The sequence below is a fragment of the Simochromis diagramma genome, unplaced genomic scaffold (genome assembly GCF_900408965.1).
Source record: "Simochromis diagramma unplaced genomic scaffold, fSimDia1.1 OVJJ01000208.1, whole genome shotgun sequence".
NCBI lineage: Eukaryota > Metazoa > Chordata > Actinopteri > Cichliformes > Cichlidae > Simochromis > Simochromis diagramma.
In genome coordinates, this window is record NW_024386789.1 from 4,112,816 (window position 1) to 4,133,964 (window position 21,149).

The 21,149-nt window shown below is 36.7% G+C and overlaps 1 protein-coding gene across 4 annotated transcripts in view; it reads right to left on the minus strand.

Moving 5' to 3' along the window:
- Positions 1 to 4,299: 4,299 nt before the first annotated feature.
- Positions 4,300 to 21,149, minus strand: part of LOC120728546 (potassium voltage-gated channel subfamily C member 1-like) — a 49,331-nt gene continuing 32,481 nt past the window's right edge. The window contains exons 5-6 of one of the 4 annotated variants that reach the window (XM_040023553.1): positions 19,733 to 19,753; positions 4,300 to 12,295 (exon numbers count right to left, since the gene is read on the minus strand). In XM_040023553.1, coding sequence (XP_039879487.1) covers positions 12,141 to 12,295; positions 19,733 to 19,753 — 176 coding nt within the window. In that variant the 3' untranslated portion in view covers positions 4,300 to 12,140. Of the gene's footprint in view, positions 12,296 to 12,632; positions 12,994 to 17,325; positions 19,754 to 20,539; positions 20,669 to 21,149 lie in introns of those variants that run through there. The other 3 variants (XM_040023554.1, XR_005694741.1, XM_040023555.1) reach the window with 3 other exon arrangements.

The window sequence follows — 21,149 nt, forward strand, 5'->3', positions numbered from 1 at the left end:
CAGGCTGATAAACAGTGTTAACTGTGACAGTCGGTGCAAAATGTCACTCTATCAGTCATATTCAGCCGGTGTTCACAAACGCCCACATTTGATCAGAAATCTTAAACAGACACACGAGTGGTGTTACTTTTTCATTTATTTTAAGTTAATTTCAATGATTTTAAGCAATTTTAATGTCTCTGAAAAAGCATCTCATGACTTTTAGTTTGTTATTCATTCAAGCTGCTATGAAGATTGAGATTCACATTAGATCGCATTGACATTCATACATTATAAGTCTCAATAGTAGAAATATGTTCAATTATGACACTTTATTGATATGTTTCTATTTTTTCTTCAAAATATAAAAAGATAGATCATGAACATTCCATTGAAATATACTTTATACAGTTCTTGATGAGTTGTTCTTTGTTTTACAACATTTCAAAAATAAAATCCGGCATAAGTCACAACCAGATAATCCAGTGACCACCTCTTCGCCCCATTCACTCTCCTACTTAGACCGCAGTACAATGGACTAGTACTTAAGTCTGTTTTAGACAGTTTGATAGCTTCTAAAATGAATATGTCTTCATCTTTGGATGCATAATGATACTATGTACTGTTAGTTCAACGTATATTGGGTATGACTTTGTTTTAATCATTATATTTCTAATTAAAATAAGATATATGATATATGTTAGAAAAATGTAGTTAGTATGATAACATTGATAACAACTCTGTTATTATTAATTTGTAAAATAAAATATTTTTCAATTAGTGTGATTGCTAAGTTACTCTATGGAAAACCATAAAGCCACTACACATTGCAATCATCTAAACTGATGACAGAATATCTGTGTCTCAGGGAGCATACAGTAAGTGTCTATCAGTGGCATTCGTGGTGCAGATTGCATACCGTGTCCTCAACTTAAAAAAGAAAAACAGAAAAACATATTAAACATAAACGAGCATATAAAGAAAATGGTTACCACTGAGTATGTGTCATCCAAGGACCACATGACACTTTCCCAACACCTGCAGATGACATGTCCACATACATAATAGTCATTGTCACAACAGTTGCACCTCCTTACCATGTAAAGCAAATTTGTTCTTTTGGTTACGGTGAGTGTTTCTACATGAAATTTATAACATTTTTAACAGACTGTAAAAATAAAACAGACTTAGCACTCTCAACATTGTAACTCATTCTCTTCAAACGTGTCTAAATCAAATGGCAGTATTATGCATTGGAAAAGGAAAGACATCTTTTTCAGCCTGGCATTGGCAGAGCAGCCACAACGTAGAGAATGAAGGAAATAAAGACTGTAACCATGAAAAATAAAAAGAGGAAAAGACACTACTTGGCCATAAAAACAAAAACAGCTGGGTGAAGCACAAGGTTTTTGCAAGTGTGCGCACCATTGCAAGAAGTTTACCTCTGAAATATTCATAAACATCTTTGTGACCATCAAAGCCATGGTAGCTTAATGCCTTCCAAAATGGGAACTGAAATTGCGAGTTTTAAAAAGATACGGGACCAAAAAAGAAATTCCATGGACCATTTAATGCAAATAGACAAAAGTTCTAGACCCTGTAAAACCAGTGTAGACTCGACAGAATTTTTGAAGGACTTCTACAGTCTACATCACACCACTGAGTCTCATATTCTGGTGAGCCTCCAACTGCAATGTACTAGGAATGGACAAAGAACCGTGCAGCTGCCTGAGCTAAGCCCTGGACCAGCAGGGCCTGAAACTCACTTGGAATACCAAGACAAGGATGAGGGGCTTGGAGAGCACTCAACAGTGACATTATTTTTTACTTATTACATCATTATCAATCTCCCCTTGGTGGACACTGGTATTTCTCACCCTTTCGTTCCCACTTTCTGACATCATTTTGGAAGCTCTGGGTCTTTTTGATTGGTACTCACATGACTGTGCTGTTTGCTGTAATAAGCTGCCAACTAGCCAGCTGGATGACGATAATCATGGTAAGTGACGAATGCAAAGACCTGACCATCTAAAAAAACAAAGACGAGCTACCTCTACACACTCATGCTGACACTGCGAGTGTGAGTAGTTTTCAGTTGCCTCTTGGAGGAAGACGTTTCTGCTCTACAACACGGCACAGTGTTTATAGTTATCAGGACTGGATTCATGACAAACAATGATAGGAGGCTAAGGGAATATGTCAAGACTCTGTTCCCCCCCTTGAGAGATTATCAAGTCATAATGCATGCGTTTTTACACATCACTGTGAGGTGTTCACATTATCGTCGTCTATATACTAGGATTTTTTTTATCTTAGAAAGAAAATAGCAAAACACCTACATCCAAGCACATCATTGACACACCTGAGTCCTTAAAACCACACAAATTTTGGAATGGCAGTTGGTTCCATGCAAACCTGATATCTCCGACTATTTGCCAATATAGTATCTTTCGTACTGTTATTGGTCTTTATTGGATAACCTACACATCTACTCCCATGTTTCTATGAATGGAACAGAATTGCCTATCCTAGCAAAATCCTGCCATGGGACATCCAAGGCCTTTATAAATCTCTAACACTGAGATTTTAAAGATACTCCAAGGACTCAAGGTTCTCCATTTGACCTGCTACAATCTTGTGACAACTACTGTATTATTGCCAAAGAAAAAAAGCAAACTATGAGTAGTATTCAAGCTGTCAAAGTTGTGGTATGGAGTGCTGCTGTTTTAGAACTGCTGCTGCTCTTGCTGCTGCTGCTACGTAAGTTGTGCAAATGAATCAAGGAGGAAAACATGGACCTAACAAAAAAACAAAGAACATCCCAGGAAAGAAAGCCTTTGCGCAGGTGCTATAGGCAAAGTCTTGAACGACCACTGTTGACTTAGAAGAGTTAAAAAATATACTGCTCAGTGCATTAGAAAATAAAACAGTGACAGAAAAGGTCAAAAACACTGGAATGACGAATGTAGGGCAGTAGTAGCAGAGAGATTTCATCAAACAAAACATAGTTCAGGGTGTACTTTGCAAACATACATGTTTCAATATTCACATTTTTTTTAACTTTTCAAAACAAAATATAGCTCTTCTCTTTCATTATAATCTTTTTTAAAACATTAATTGCATATAACATTTTTTTTAATTAATTTTATATATATTTTTTTGTATCTCTAGCACCCTTGTCTTCAACTAAGGGCTTGCAGAAAAGACAGTCATGCAAAGTAGTCATGCTGGTAAACAAAGTTACAAAAATGCATTATCTTTTTTCTCCATTTGTTTATCTCATCGTCCATCCTCCATCATCCCCATGTCTTTGTAGGTGCAGTCTGTCATTGCTCATTGTCTTTCAGAAAACATTTTCTCAGTGCTTGTGGGGTAAACAGCTTTGCACACCCCTCATAACAGATTATTTTCTCTCCATATTTTTATAGGACTTTGACTCCATTTCTTGATGCCAAATACTCAAATCACATTTGCATCTGACTCTATTTTTTCTGTCATTCTGGACTTTTTTTCTGCTCAGAAATCTCCTCCAAAGTAATGGAGAGTTGTGGATTTGTTTATCAAAATATAGATTTGTTCTCTTTGTACACTTCCGCGTTTGCTCTACTCTTGGTCCACGTCTTCTGGTTTAACTCTTCGTGTAAGGGTCCCCGAAATGGGCCATCTTTATCTTGACACTTACCCGTGAAATCGTTCACATCAAGGGCAAGCGAGAGATGGGGCAGTATGAGTCCAGGGAGTGCTGTGCCTTGACTGGCAGTGACAGCCTTTGTGTTGAGGGAGAATATTTATCTGATTGGTCCCTTTCAAAATAACATTGAAATTACAACCACTGGAGAGTGAATTAAAAACAGTTCTTGTAGTGGTATGGTCTTATTTGTCATTCAGGAAGGCTGCTATCCCTTGATCGATGAGGACTTCACCTCTCTTTACTCCCCATGGCTGAATGCTGAGTCAGTCAGACATGGGAAAATATCCTATATGTGCAAACCAGGATAGGGATAGTGGCAGTTTAATAAGTAAGTTCTATTGGGCAGTGAATTGTAGGGCAAGTATAAAACTCAACCTTAATGGAATATTTCCTCAATCTACAACACATTAAAGAAGGTCATTCAGCAAGTGCATGCTACAGGACCTTTGGGCAAGCCCATGTCAGTACATGAGAGATAAAGACAAGTCTTTTCTCACTATTTTGTTGCAGTGACTGTTTCAGGTGAGTATAAATGTACAGTAAATGCCATATGTGACATGTTTGAGCAGATGCTACATGTGCTTTGTTTACATGTGCTTCACACTTGGTATAGTTTGTAGTTTTTTTTGATATCAGTGCTGTGAGGAGGGCAGTGTTTCAGTCAGATAAAAGTTAATGGAAGACATAGATTCAGTGGCAAACATACTATACACGTGCTAAGCTTGAACAAGGGACCATATGGGTGTAATATATATATATATATGTATACATATATACATATGAATATATATATATACACACAGGGTCCCCCAAATGGGCCATATATATGTATATATATTTATGAATATATATATAAAATATATGTGTGTGAATGCCAGGTGTTTTAATGAGTAAGACCAATCCTTTGTCTCTCGTGTACTCGTTTTTTGTTTTTGTTTTTTTAACTGGAAAAGGAACCCAAGAGGAAAATGACATCTAAAAGATCCCTTGAATGCATAAATTCCTCTCTCTGTGAACGGTTGATGAGTTAAGTCAAGTTATTTCCCAGCCAACAAATGCTACAATATGTTAGCAGAGATGCTACATTGTTCATTCAGTCCCGTTGAAGACGTGTTTTTTTTGTTTGTTTGTTTTGTTTTTTCAGAAACTCAAAGTTGCTCAGTTGTTCAGTACTGTAGACAGCACTGAGTTGGTCTTCATACAAGATGGCGAGTATTAGTGTCAGAGAGATGTCATCTGGAATGTGAACTAAGGGGTCCTTTTTTCTCCCAAAAGTGTGTAAGTGCAATGCTCAGTCAGTTTGCCAAAGGAAAGGAAAAGAAAAGGTCAGTCAGACAGCTGTAAAAAGTGTGGTTGGAGTTCCGAGAGGCTGCTTTGGTAACAATGTGAGGAGCAGACCATATGATTTTTTAATTCATGATTAACCTCTGGTCTCTCTTGTCACCCCATAGATCTCCTTTAAACTGTCCATCCGTGTCACACCTGTCGTTATGTGGCTCCCGCCGCAAATTTGTGTTTACCGGTTATGGACTCTTCATTAGAGAGAGGGCGAATGCTAGAAACTTAACACTGTAAAGAAAAGAACAGAAAGCCATTAATATCAGGTCCACAGAGTTTGTGAAATAGCATGCACAGTAAAACGTTATAAACAAACTGATTAATTTATAAAAGTGCTTAACTGATATAAACCAGTCTTAGTTGTAAAGTCATTGTTTTTCTTGTTCTCATATTCTGAATGTCAATAATAGGGACTTTTGTAATCCAGGTTATTAATTCTGTTAATATTATGTAGAATAGGAAAATAATCAAGGATTGCTATTACCTGTAAACTGCAGGTTAACAGTGTCAGAATGAGGTTCACACATTTAAACTGTAATGACATCTACAACAAGCTACAAAAAAACCAGTCTGTCTCATAGATATGTACAGACAGTAACTTTGCATATAACTTAAGTTCTGCAACTCTGCACATAAAACATGAGTGTAGAGGTTGCTATTTTTAGTACATTCCTGTAAAGTCCCATTCTGACAAATTGCATTCTGCATTTGTGATGTTAGCCGGATCCCCTCCGTTGTGTCAAAGGAACAATGTCGCAAGGAGCCAAATATGGCAAACAGGATGGGTGGTGAGTGAAGACTGTGTCATTGCGGCACGCACCACAGTTCTCTAGCAGTCACTGAATATATTACTCTGGGGTCTATGGTGAAATCACAGATGCAGAGTGCATCAGAGATTTAAGTTATTATGGGCAGAGTTGCTGTACTTTTTTGTAATCACACATTTATAATTTATACTCAAGTATCGGTGACGATAAAAATGACAGCTGACATTATTAAAAAAACAAACAATAGACTGAATGAAACTTGCTACCAGCCAACTGACCAACTTTGCACTTCAACTTTCAGTGAACACAGCAGTCATTGTTACATGAGTGAGTTATGCACAGAACATTTCAAAGCACAGAACATTTCAAAGTGAGCAGGATTAGGGAGACTCTAATCAGTTCTTCACTAGTCTGTGTAAGTGTGTGTGTGCAAACATTTTCATTTGAATGATTTGTATACTTCACGGAAAAGGACATTCTTGACATTTTGACACATGGACACATAGAAACATACCGAATGCCATTCATGGAGGTTTTCACATCCACAAAAGTATTATTGGACTACAGATTGTGAGATTGTGGCATTACTCCCAGACACAGTTTCAGGGGTTTAACACCTACCCTTAAGCTACATTTGAAAACACAGGTACTAAGTCCAGAAAATGCTTGTCAACAACACCACACTATGAAGTTCATTCATTTAACAAATCTAGCAAATTTTGTGATGCCGTTAAACATCTTTCAAGAAATAAAACACTTCTGTTGTGGTCACACCAGCAAACATTAATGTACAATACAATTAGCCATTGTTGATGCTGTATAAGCTCTTCCTGTGGGTCCTTCATCTCTTCATTTGACTTCCTTCTTCTATCAGTATCCAGTAGAAAGGTGCCAGACAAAAAAACCCAAACAAACCAAAAAATAAAAACACAGCACAGTTCATAACTAGTAAAAGTCACTTTTGCAGTAAATGTAGCTTACAAGCTTACAATTACTGCTCAGTACATCTTAATTTAACCAAGACATTAAGTGAAGTCACTGAACTCTGTTAATATCAATAAAGTATTTTTTTTAGATGTGTTAAATGCAGACATATAACCATTACTGTATATGACTCTCTCCTATTGTCAAGTGAGAGTTCCTATGTATGAATATAAATATAAATATATAAATTAGCCACTATTGGGCAGTAAAAAAATATTATTTGTCTGGTCATAAATTACACTTTAATATCTTTTTCCTCAATTTAGTATAGTTATGTTTGCAGACATCTTCCACAGCCTTAGACTCATGAACTTTGTGTATTGCCCAAAAATACACAAAAACACAAAATACACAGTGCACAAAGTTGAAGGAGGATGAGATTCGTCGTTATTGCTTTGTTTTCTTCTTTTCATTTTGATAGATATTGCAATAATATTGTTATTGTGAAAAATCTGACATTGTGACAGCCTCATTTAGGATCTGATGTTTTGGGGACAAAATATGCAGTTCTGACTGTGTCTTTGTCTTATTCACTCATTTCCACACAACATAGCTACGAAGCTATAAACAGGGCATAAGTAAAAAAAGAACAACAAGAAATATCTTTAACATTACACAAATAGCAAATACAGGTGTCTTTGACATTTTTCCTATGTTCTTATATTGCTCCAACACTTTACAAATGTAAATATTACTGCCTGATTTGTTTAAAGGGTGGTGTATGCATTATTTTAATGCATACACCACTAGTTATATTATATATTAGTTATAAATCTGATCCCTAGGGCAAATTCGAGGAACAGTTTACCTAATTTTTCCGCTGTTGGGGATTGACATTGTTTGTTTTATTCTGCTATGTCCAAGACTTTGAGATTTTATTCACTCATCATCCTCTTAATGGCCACTACAAGTTAGTCTAACTATCTTGTTATGCACAATAGTGACACACACAGGCGTTTAACTGAATTCACAGTTTCACTTCCACCCTTCTCAAAGCACAAAGTTCAGCTTCATTCTCTTCCTTTCTAGAAGGTTTTTACAATACAGTTCTGCATATTTTCCCACAAAGCTGCACATTTATCAAACGTTTTTTGATACATTAGTCGTGATCACTGAAATATTCATACTCATTGTACTTTTATATCGATTAACATAAAGCACATGTACTCAAATCAGTTCTTATCAAAGCAAATACCCAACTTACACTCTGAACCTTCTTTCAAGCCATCATTACAGGTCACTGGATAATTACATAGATTTAAAAAAAAAAAACCCTAATCATGTGATAACAGTAAAGCAAAAGATAATAAAAAAAAAAAATAATATGCAAACATACCTCAAAAGTATGTATTTATAACTGGAAACCAAGTTTGTGCATGGGACTTTTAGGATTTTTAGGGAAAGCCAAACATCACTTTACATGCATATGAGATCAGAATCAGTGGTTATGGAATTTCTTGCCCTCCCCTCATATGGTATACCGTACATACATAGGTTTTGGCTTTAATGTATATGTAGATACAGATATGTACATATTTAGTAAAAACCACTGACCTATTAAGCATTACATCAAAGGTCTAGCTAGTTAAATCTAACTTTAAGTTAAGCCTACATGGGCCTCATAGAGGCACTTACAACATACTGCCTGTTTCGTTTACTTAACCAATGGGTGCTTTGGAGGATTCTAGGTTATTTGCATTTGCCACAACTACTCGTTTCTCTTTTTACTAAACATATAGTCAGTCGATTCAGAGGCAATACAAACTGAATATAAACAAATGCAGTACTCTGGTAGTGTTAATGTTAGGATAAGGTTGTGTGAGGTGTGGTACTCCCCTCATTCGCTGTTAATCAGTTAAAGCATTCAAGCAAAACAATCCCCTGCAGACATTGTAAATGATGGATGGACATGTTCTTTTACTGTAACACAAATTTACATTCTACACAAAGTTGCATAACATCCGAAGTCAAAGCATCTGCAAACTATAACATCCACAATGGGGATTTTATAGATTGCGTAGACATTCTATGATAATACAGTACAGTAAGTGGGCACAAAAAAGGTTTAATGAGCACTGAGAAGCGATGTGAGCAAACCTTATAGTCCAAAAGATTTGCTTGTGTGGACTAAGAACATCTTTGAGCATGTGATCTAGACCAATCAGTGATTCATTTCACTTCACAAAAGACTTCTCTGCAGGATAAATTAATTGAAAAACCTATCCCAGAGTTTTCCTATCTTAACTGTACAAGTTCAGTTTGACATTTTACATCAAGTATCTATCAAAAGTGCTTTCATTCACAGGAGAACTAAATCTCGGCATGCGGTTTCAGATATTTTCAGACAACACTAAAATGTTGTAATTTTCTGACATCATAATCATGAAGTGAATCAACCTAACACTACTTTGGTCTGAAAATATATGCGGTGGCCTTCAAAACCAGCAACGGATGAAGCCAGGCAAGCATTACTTCTTACAGTGCCTGAATGTCAAAATCTATCCTAACGCAGACACTAAAACATCATTCGACAACAGATTCAAGCAAAACATTCAAGTGATGTCACAGCTTTCATGTAAACACGGCATATCTAGGTTCACAAATATAAGGGGTCTGGAAGCATGTGGATAGTAAGACTTCAAAACAAGTATGGAAATACTTTCCTTTTACAATTGTCTGTAAAAACTAGTTCTGAAGCATTTTGATTTTTTATTTTTTGCTCTCTTCAGTCTATGTTCCTGTTGGTTAAGAATCCTATGAACAATTTACAACATTGTATTATTTTAATAGTTATTTTAGACAACCAGTGGCATTAAAATGTCATTTCTTGCCATGAAATACACAGTATTCATGAAAAAAAAATACAAAATCATTAAAAAACTAAAGCGATTTAAAATGACAGCCTGGACATCAAAAAGTCTATTTTCTGGCTTGAAATAAAACAAGAAAAATGGCTCGTGTCATCTGAATAACTTTTGTACATTTACAGCTGGTATAGCTAAATCAATGATAATGAGGAGATTGCCTGCTAAGTCTGTGCGTGTTTTAGATTAAAAATATATCTGTGTATTTACATATGTATGTGCACGGCATGTTTTCCAGCATTAACGTAATGTTGCATGTTTATTGCATTCGTGAATGTGTCACTATTTTTAAATCGTTTTTTTGTTGGTTTTTTTTTGCTTTTGATTGAGATTGCTGAAGGTAAAATTATAGCGACAGCCCACCTAAACATGATGGTTTATTTGAAATTATTAAAGAAAATGTCAAAAAACCCTTCAAAGCATAAATGGTGAGGAAGAAATTAATTAGATTTAGAAAAAAGGAAGAGGCAAGTTTGATTAGGTGGTCCAAGGTTTTCATTGTATACTTGTTTTGTAATATTATCTGTTTCTGATGCCGAGACACAAGCTTCAAGAGTGAGCAAATTAACAATGATTGTTAGTAAAGTGCTTGCATTTGATTTGACTGTATAGTTAATTAAGTAGTAATCCATATCTGACATTGTACATTTGTTCTAATCTTCTTGTTTATAAATACTTTGCATTTAAATTTCTATAAAACGTTTTAGACCTACAAGTGCATATTTCATTTATATCACTGTCCTGATTATACTTCAAAGGCCAACTCAGTCATTTGCTACCATAAAACAGAAGATTTTGCTCCTTTGCCAAAGGCCATTTCAGAATAACCAGTTAGCATGCGCTGAGCCAAGCAGTCCCACTTATATGTAGATATTTGAATGGTAAAATTTCTCACATATCACCTTTCACTTTAATTTGTTATCAAAAAGCTTAAAAAAGGACCTGGTGAATGTCTGCCTTACTGGTATAAGGATTTGGCTGACATGTGGGTAGATTTAAGGTTTAGATTTTGCTGTTATGTGGCGATTATATGATAGTGCATTTGAAGGAATATTACAACGCAATGCAAAATAATCCAGTGGAACAATAAAATAATAGGGGAAATAAATTAGCGTTACAGGGAAGTAAATATGGAAAGCAATAAAATCAGATTTTTTAAGCTATTTTTTCTTAAGTTAATCATAAGCTTTAATTTTTTTTCAAATCATTTAAAGTGTCTAATGAAACAATACTTTTCTTTGTTAATGAGTATTGGCTTATGTATATTAGACATCTAGAATAACAACAGTAGCAAGTGGATCAAGTGAATGTGCAAGCATCTAACAAAGGATTAGACAACGAGACAATGATCGTATGTATTGGCTCCTAACAGCAATATAATATAAGAACTATTATTTTCAAGAGACATGTTCACCCTCAGAATTAGATAGCTCTTTTGGTACAATAAAACACGTATTACTTTCATTTGTTTCTGATTTTGTTGACATCCCCTAACTTTGCTGTGTAAACTATCAGCATAAAGTGCCCAATGACGTCACAATAATGAAAATGAATTGAGTGTTAATTGAGACTTACATAGGATAAGTTTTTTTTTCGACACTGTGGAATGCTTACGCGGCGCTGTGTTCACTCGCTATATATTTATTATATTATCTATATATTTTTCTTTGTCTTTGGCTAAATAAACTAAATTACACAATATGGACAAAAGTACTAAGCCACTTACATATAACACTTACTGGAGCTGCTTGACTATGACTTGACCATTTTTGTCCTGATGTTAATACCAGAGGAGCTTTGGAGGTTATTGACCTTTATGTGTGACCCTGCTTTGTGACCACATTACAACAAAACAACTTACAGTTGATTATGGACTATCTTGGAGGGAAGACCTTTCACTGACTGACTTATTGCAATGGTGGCATCCAATTACAGTATAACAGTTACATTTTGTAGAAGTGGAAAAAATCTGTTGAATGAGAGGCGAAATGTCTTAAAAACTGTTTAAAAAATGTGAAGGATTTTATCCAGCTGTGGCAATGGCACACGTGAAACACCTGAATTCAAAGATTAAGAGATGTGGCTCAGTAATTTTATTCATATCATGTATCTTGCTCCATGATTATTTCACTGTATGAGTGTTAGGAGTCTAAGTTAGTTTGGTCCAGAATGCGCAAAAATATTCATCTGAAAATGTAACTGAGCACATTTTTATAACACCTTCTTGATGCATGGCACTATTTTATTCACTAAGCAGCCCCAATCAGTTTTACATTACTCGTAATTATTTAAATAACCACGTATCTTTAAAGCTAAATTTTGCATTTAACTCCACCTAACATGCTTCATAAACCATTTGATTCACAAGACAAGATCTCATTCTTTCTACATTCGAGTTCATTGTATGTTATTGCTATTGTATTTGCATGGCGTACAATGCAAATGGAGGCTTCAACGTAATTGGTCCATGGCTAATCTGCTGCATCTCTTATCAGCCAATCATTAACACAATTTCTGCTACAAAATGGAGGGGATGGGGGAACGACAGCGCCGCAGAGGTCCTGGAGCCTCATAGGTCTCAAAAGGCGGGCTAGTAATAGGAGCGAGTCGCAGTGCTGACCCAGTCATTCCCGATATGTTATTAAGACTGCGAGATTTTTCATAGCCGGTTGCTTTAAGACAATAAATATAATAATAAATCAGTTTAATAAATTGTTTGTATTTTTTTTATGTCATGTGCGAATAAATGGAAAGAAAATCAGTGAAATGTTTACAGATAATATGAAAAATTCCCATATGCAGAATGTTTTTTATGAAGGTTTCATAGTTTTGAAACATGAACATGAGGTTGAAGATGTTAAAAGTAGGAATTAAAAAAAGAACCACAAAAGTGAAGAGAAAAGAAAATGAAGGATATTAAATGAAAATCATAAAGACATATAAAGGACAGACAGACAGAGACAAGACAGACAAGACAAGAAAATGCGAGTTATGATATGCCTTTTTTTCCTCAAAAAACATAAACGCAAAAGATTTGTAGATATTAAAAAATTTAACACCAATAAACAGGCCATTGCATAAATTACCCAACACCTTGTGAACGGTAACGTCCGATGTTCAGGTAATTTGGACAACTATTTGGCCAAAACCGCACAGTTTACACAACAGCAAATACTGTGATATCACTGATACATTGTAGTTGACCACATGAAGTTTATGTGGAATCATATCATGCTTTGTCAGCAGCCCATTTTGTATTTACTTGGTATGAACTTGGTATAAACTTCAAATGGCCAAAACAAAAATGTCCTCTCAGCCACATTTAAATCACTTTGTACCCTCGGTAATCACATCCTGTTGTGAGTGACTACTGAGTCACTTTCTATTTTGATTACAGTGGGAAACAAAGAAGTTCATTTAAAACGCTTTCCAGCTACAAAAGGACCTTTAAATTATAATGCGTGACACTTTGCATTTAGTTTAACAAATAACCAATTCACATAAGAATGAGCACACTGGACTACGTTTCCTTTCCCACTGTATTTTTGGTCCAAAACACTTCATGCGTACATTGAGCCCTTCTTGTAGGAAGCAGCCACAAACAAGGTTGTGTTGTGCTCACAGTGTTGTTGCATCAGCTGTAGTGAAAGGCCTCATTGTTAGATAGCAGCTATCTGCTCTAACAATGACTGACTGACTTATAGTGAGTGGAGTTTTATACATTTACTAGCAATATGCTCATGTTTGCTGAAATGAATGTAATGCTCTAACACTGTGAGGCTGGAGCAGAGTTTGTGGTTTCTGTACACTTAAGTTATGCATGTAAATTTTTGTCAAACTCCATCTACCATAAGGCTGCAGTCAGACAACAAAGAACACCCACTGATCCAGTGTGACACCCTTTGTGTCTTCCTGTTGCAATGGAAAAATATGACAACATTCAGGGTCAAAGTGGCCGATTCTACCACTCTAGATAACCAACCTTAAATCAAAATATTTCTTTTTTTTTTTTACTCAAACACTTTCGTCAGATGGTACCTCAGTGACATATTAATGATGCATATTTGCATCATTAATATGTCACTGTGCTGGTCATCTTTGGCGTAACATACCACAAACACTTTTGAAAAGCTGCCTGGCAAATCTGGTGCTGCTTCATTCTCAAGTTAAGTTAGAGGAACGTTTTTTCTCATACCACGCAAATGCATCAAGACAAACTGTCAGTTTACATCAAGTGGCAGCCATGTATAGAAAGACTGCTGACTGAGTACAAGACGGGAGGAGAAAAAATAAACAAACCTGGTATGTTGTTGGAACTGAACAACGCTTGATAGTGTGCTTTCAGAGTGAGAGTTGAAGATCAAAACTCAAACATCTCTGCTTATTTATTCTTAATATTGTTTAACAGTTAAAATAGTCAAATTGAAATAATCTGAAGGTGCCTTACCTACAGCTAACAAGCAAAGATCTTTTTATGGCATAATGTATGCTTGAAATCCAACATGATTTTAAGTTTACTGTTCAGATTCACATGTAAGAAAAGATGTTTTCTTTTCTTTAAAAAGGGAAACAGAATAGTCATAATCGTGAAGATTTACAAAAATAGTAAAGGCTGAATATTAGACAACTTCTAATTTGGATTAATGCTCTGCATATCTGAAGATATGACGTATGATTTATGGGGGTTCGCAAAAAATAATCCTTTATAAGAACTTTTAACAAAAGTCGATTCTTTGATTTTAGTCACAAATTCCTTCCAGTATTTTCTATATATTGTTAAAGATCACCATGCAGCACGCTAAGTGTTCCACTCTGCTCGCGTAATAGCTATGTTTTATATACACTCACTCACTTTATTAAGTACACCTTTTCAACTGTTAAATATGGCAAGCATCTAACTAGCCAACCACATGTCAGCAAATCAGTTTATTTAGGCTTTTAGGATATGGTTGTTGGTGCCAGTGACTTAGCACCAAGCTGGTCTGATTTCAGAAAGTGCTATACTGGGATTTTCCCACACAAACACCTCTAGAGTTTATGGAGAACAGTCCAAAACTGCAAAAATATCTATTGAGCTGCATGTCTCTGGGTGAAAATGCCTCGTTGATGCCAGAGGACAATGATCAGACTGCTTCAAGATGACAATAAACACTTGCTACAACTGAGGTATGCAGAAGAGCATCTCTGAAAGCTGATGTACTACAGTGGCAGAAGAATAAAACGGGTGCCATTCCCGTCAGCTAAGAACCGGAAACTGAGGATATGATTGCCACAGGCTCACTAAAACTGGACAACAGGGTACTGGAAAAACATTGTCTGACCTGAGTCTCGATTCCATTCGGATGATGGGGTCACAATTTGATGTAAACTGCATGAACCCATGAATGGTTCAAGCTGCTGGTTGTGTAATGGTGCTGGGGATATTTAGTTGTCCATCCCTTTATGAACATGGTCAGAAGTGTACCAATATTCTGATGGCTGCTTCCAGCAGGATGTCACAAATCTCAAATAATCTCAAAGTGGTTTCTTCAGCATCACAATGAGAACCTTCGGGATTTTGTAGAAAAAGAGATTTTCACCATGGATGTGCAAGAGAAATATCCAGCAACTGTGTTATCCTATCATAAAATCATCATCGTCATCATCAAAATCGACCAGCAAGGGGTCACACCCGGTATTAGCAAGATGTACCTAATAAAGTGGCCCGTGAGTGTATATTCAAATAAAGTTGGTAATGGTGGTCTTCTTAATTTCTGGCTTTAATATGATCTCACTGACATTTAATAAACTGATTTCTTCAATCAAGCTTTTTAATGTGATTCGTAACACTTGCCGAATGGCATATCGGTAAAAATGGAAATTGAGAGACAGAAAAGCAGTTCCCATTTGTTGATTATATGAAAGGTGAAAGTGATAGAGAGCAATGAGATCAGGTGGTAACATGGTTGTGATGGTTGTTCAGCTGACATTAGTTTGCTTTTGTCACACACAGACTTTGTTTTAAAAAAATCCAAGAAGAAGAAATATTGTGAAATGAAAATAAAATAAGTTAATCATGTCTCGGCCACTGCAGTCTCTCACAGTCTGCTCTCCTCCTCTCTGGGCTATCTGCTGCATTTACAACAACAATCATCTGTGGTTTTGTGCTCTGGGATTCTCTATCAAGGGAAACGGTGAGTCTGGCTGTCACTGTATTCAGTGATGACATAATTCCTGCCCAAAGTCACACTTAATTTACACTATAGAGGGAGTATGTACCTACCTAGAGTCAGACTTTAGTTACACTTGCACTGCAGTGGCGGCCTGGGGATGGGATGGAGAATGAGTGTTAATCACACAAGGAGAAGGCTATGTCGAGGGAAGACACAGAGGAACAGAGACAGCACTGCAAATATTGTTGCCAGACTGTTTACCAAGCACATAATCATGTGAAATTAAGACTGACTCAAAAAATAGCCTTAAAAACACACTGTACAGTACTGTATGCATGTGTGAAGGCAATAACCTTTTTTCAATCACTGTTTATAGCATCATTGACTGTTTGATTCTTTTCTAAGAATGGCCACATACACACTGGTTCATTCTTACATGGTTTAAAGATCGTATGATCTCCTGTTACCAATAATGAAATGTACTGATTTGGTCATGACCATTACTGAAGCCACAATATGTGCATACACTACATACAGCTCCCACTATATCTTCTAGAGAAGATATAACATCCAGCTGTATCCTACATCCTCTAGTTTGTAGTATGTAGGTCAGACGTATGCAGTTCATGTCGAACCCAATTAATATTTTATGTCCCTGCTTCTTGTACATATATGTGAATATACGCTGTGCATACATGTGTATCGGTAAAAATCTGGCTCTGAGAGAATATTTGCAGAGTGTGATGGGGGGAACACAGTAAGACACACACAGTGGTACTGTTACAAATATCAGATCATGCATGGCAATGTAGAGCGAGTTTTACATACTGTGTCAACCGTAAAGAGAACACATGAGAGGACTGACAAGTGTTACCACATAAAAAACTTTCACACGGGTTATAGGAAAAGGCTTTTAGGAGTTACTTTTAGAGTTAGCGTGTCGCTCTGGTAATGACCTCGAGCACAGACAGAAACAACAGACAGGTCTGTGGTGGCTGGAAAAATATTTCTGCCAACAGTTAACTTTAATCTGTGTCAAAATTAACAATATAAAACAATGGGGTAAAAAAGGAGCAGATGAAATGTCAATGAAGAGCATTTTTTTCCCTGTAAACCTCAGCATCGTATCTGTTTAAAGTCTAGATAAATTATATACTTATCCTTCCATGAAAATGCTGCAGATTTACTGCACATAGTACGGATTTGCTAATAAGTATTAAAAAAATCTAACACCAATTACCCAACACCTTGTGCACGGTAACGTCCGATGTTCAGGTAATTTGGACAACTATTTGGCCAAAACCGCACAGTTTACACAACAGCAAATACTCTGATATCACTGATACATTGTAGTTGATTACATGAAGTTTAAGAAATCTTATACCACTAGTGAATTTATGTGGAATCATTAATTGCCTTGCATTATGCTTTGTCAGCAGCCCATTTTGTATTTACTTGGTATGAACTTCAAATGGCCAAAACAAAAATGTCCTCTCAGCCACAATTAAATCACTTTGTACCCTCGGTAATCAAATCTTGTTGTGTGTGACTACTGAGTCACTTTCTATTTTGATCACAGTAGGAAATGTCACATTACAAAGAAGTTCGTTTTGAAACTCTTTCCAGCTACAAAAGGACCTTTAAATTATAATGCGTGACACGTTGCATTTAGCTTAACAAATAACCAATTCATCTAAGAATGAGCACACTGGACTCATTCTTATATATATATATATATATATACATATAAGTAAACTAATGATAATTAGCGTAATAACATGAATGCATAAAAAGCACAGATAAGTACGGATTTGCTAATAAGTAGTGAACGTTTTGGCCAAATATGCTCTTGAGAATGCCTTTAACCAGCGAGATTTGCACCACTTTTCTGTTAATTCGTTCCGCTGTTTTGTTGGCAGTTTTGTTTGTCACTCCGATTCAGAAAAGACAGATCGCAGGTGATGGTGAAACTCAAAGGGGATCACAGGAAGAACACGAGGGAAGTCACAAAACACAAAACAACAAAAAGAACTTGTACAAAACACAATATCAAGAGAAAAACAAAACAAAATACAGAATACAGCAAAATATAATTAAAATTAACATAAATCAACTCAATCCACACACATACACCTCGAAACAATAAAGCATTCAAATAAATACTTCTGTTTTTTTTACAAAACTGCTGGATAACACATCACAGTAATACAGATGCACAGAGCATGTTAGAAACACAGAACAGAACAAAAAAACACCTCATATACATATATAGAGGAAAAGAGTGTGGAGAAGAAGAGAGGCAGAGGAAGAGAGAGACAGAAGCCAATATAAACTCCTTGAAGAAGGTCTGGAGGAGTGGTTTGGAGTGAGCAATCAGAGGGGGGTGATTGACCGTTTGACCTTAGTGAGCCATGCATACGGCACTGGGTGCGTAGGAAGTCAAATGGCCAACAATCCAACAAAAGAATCTGAGAAGCTAAGAAAATAAGTTGGCAAAAACACCTTATGCATATATCTACAAAATAAATCACAAATAAAGCACACAAGAATGATTTTTAGTCAGCATGGAGGAAATCCCTCTTTAAAAACAAGTGGAGAGCAGGGACTATCATAACTGTTATAAACCCAGTGCTTTTTGTTCATTTAATTGATATTCAAAACTTCTGATTCACAAATTTAACAGATTAGTCAGATAAGTTTGAATGCACCTATATAACTATCTTTTTTCCCCCCAATAGGAAAGAGGTAGGCATCACCTTGGCCAGGTCATTTGTCTAACACGGGGCTTATAGACATGGAATCTTGTTATCAGATACTAGAGAATCAGGTGTCAGAGAAAGTAAGAAACAGATCAAATTGATTTGGTATTTACTGTAAGCACTTAGTACAGTCTCTTCCCCCAGTGCACAAGGCTCAACATTAAAATACACACTAAAACAATAAAGACTTTTATACATCGCTTACCTACAAATTACAAGCCCTACGCAGCATCCTAATAACCCAAGCACTTGTTTTGCTCAATGGACTCCTGATTTGTTTTAAAGAGGGATCTTTGTAGCACCTAGATTTTATATTACATATAGAAAACCATTAAAAACTGCAGCGATGTCAGCAACCTCTAACTGAAAGGCTCGGACAGCTCGAGGCTCGCTTACCTTAAACAGCATGAAGCCGCTTTTTCGGTCAACTCTGTCATAGCATTTGTCTTTCTGTCTGGCCGGTAAGTGTTTCAGTCACCAAGTGCAGCTTATGTTCCTTCTGATTTTTCCACAGTACTCATACAAAAGGTCCTAATCTTTGGACTACACTAGGCACTGAAAGCACAGTTATACGGTCAGGGGATAGTATTTCAGATCCATTACACGCTTATTTTGTAAATTAGCACTCTGGTATTATAACTGATTTGTAGGTCAATTTTTTTGTTTGTTTGTTTTTTGATTAATGCATTCTTTAAAATGTTTGCTAGTGTTAAGCATGCCATGTTTCACGAAGTGATATCCCCTGACACAGATGGCTCCAGTGACCCCAGTTACCTTGGGCCTTGGAAAGGTGATATCCAGCACTGCAATCACAATGTGTTAAAGTATCAGTGCAGACCAGCTGATTAGAAATGGTGCTTATGTACATGTAATTTTGCAAATCCTTGTGGCCACATCACGGCGTAGCAGGGACAAATGCCACTGTTAGTGCATACAACCAGTGCGCGAGTACATGTACATATTATATATACAGGTGTAAATAGAAAGGTGTTGTTTATAGTCAAACATTGTTTTTTTAAATTGCAGTGTGCACTTCTGTTTGCCAAGGTGGAGGTCCGTGGGGTAGGGAGTAAAACACAATAGGAAGGGAAAAAACTAAATTAAGCCACACACGACAAACACAAACACAACACTCAGACGGCATTGAGAGGACAGAGACACAGTGTATAACATGTAAGAATGAAAAAAGCGCACATACACACGCGTGATATGACACAACCTGAAGAGAGAGACAACAACAACACAGAGGCACATCAGACAACAACATGACCCGCTGTTCCCATTGGTTCTTCTTCAGTGTCTTGCTTTATTAGTTATTGACACAGGACACAACAACGGGGTTATTTTTCATTTGAGCTTCTGGGTGTTATTTGCACATGTGCATACCCGCATGGATGCGCTCTTGCACTCTCATGACTGTATGCAGGTTTTAAGCTCTCACACAGACAAACAAGTAATTACTGAGTGTATATCACAGCGAAATTTTCACATTTTCTCTCCAGATTTTTTCTTTTCTTTTCTTTTTTATTACATCTTGTACAGTGTTCATTGAGATTGTCATTCACAAAGTTATAATAATAAGTACAACATTGGGCTGAGGTTAGGACTCATTGTATGAAATACCTCAGAAATCACAAGGTGAGCCCCGAAATACCCTTTGCAACCCAAACCTTAACATTCACACTGAAGTGCTACCTAACCTGAGCTCAAATGTTTGCATCATTCCACGCGTTCAGGCACAGATAAGTCTTCTTACAGGTGACACAAAGGACAAACTCCATTGAACATTTAGACACAACACTGTGAAAACATTTGGTGTATCTGCATATCTTTTGAGGTCATGCGTAGCATGTGCAGCTGCATCTGTGTTAAAGTGGGCACTACACTGCTGTTTGTGCAATTAAAAAACATCCTACCTCTAGGACAGCCAGATTAAAAATTTCTGGATGTTTCCAGGATACAAGCTCCTTTATTAAAAAATTTTTTTTTTTTTTTTTAGTGTTACCTCTGGTCTATGGTTTGATCCAGGAAGATGTGGAGTTTGCATTGAGGTCCTGCTGTAACAGAGACCCCTCCATCTTATACCAATCCTCAGTCAGAGGGGAGTCTGGGCTGGGTGCCAGGGCTGCTGCCTCTAGTTTGTTGTCAACAGGGGGGTGTCGAAAGTTTGGAGGGAGTGTGGGGGAGTGTTTCAGTGCAGGTTGGTGGCAGTGGTGGTAGTTGGATTGCAGTAGTAAATGAGGTGTTGGGTTTTCATGAGCATGAAGATAATGGACATGGGGCAACGAAAAGGGAAGGCGTTATGGTGGAGCACAAAGGAAAAGAAGGGGTGAAATGAGGGCGTGGGTTTCAAAAGGGAAAGAGCGGGGACGGGAGGGTAGATGTGGGGCAAGTTTGGGAGGGTAAGTGGTCAAGGGGTTGAGGGAAAAGTAAATAAAAAGGACAACACAAGGCAGGAGAGAGAGAAAGAGAGAAACAGACAGGGAGAAACAGAAGTGACGAGAAGTAAATTAATGCATGGTCAACTGTCTGAGTCCAGAAGACAGAGAAAGAGATCGTTTTTGAGCATGAATAAATGTGACATTATGGGACACAGAACAAAGTTCACAGACACC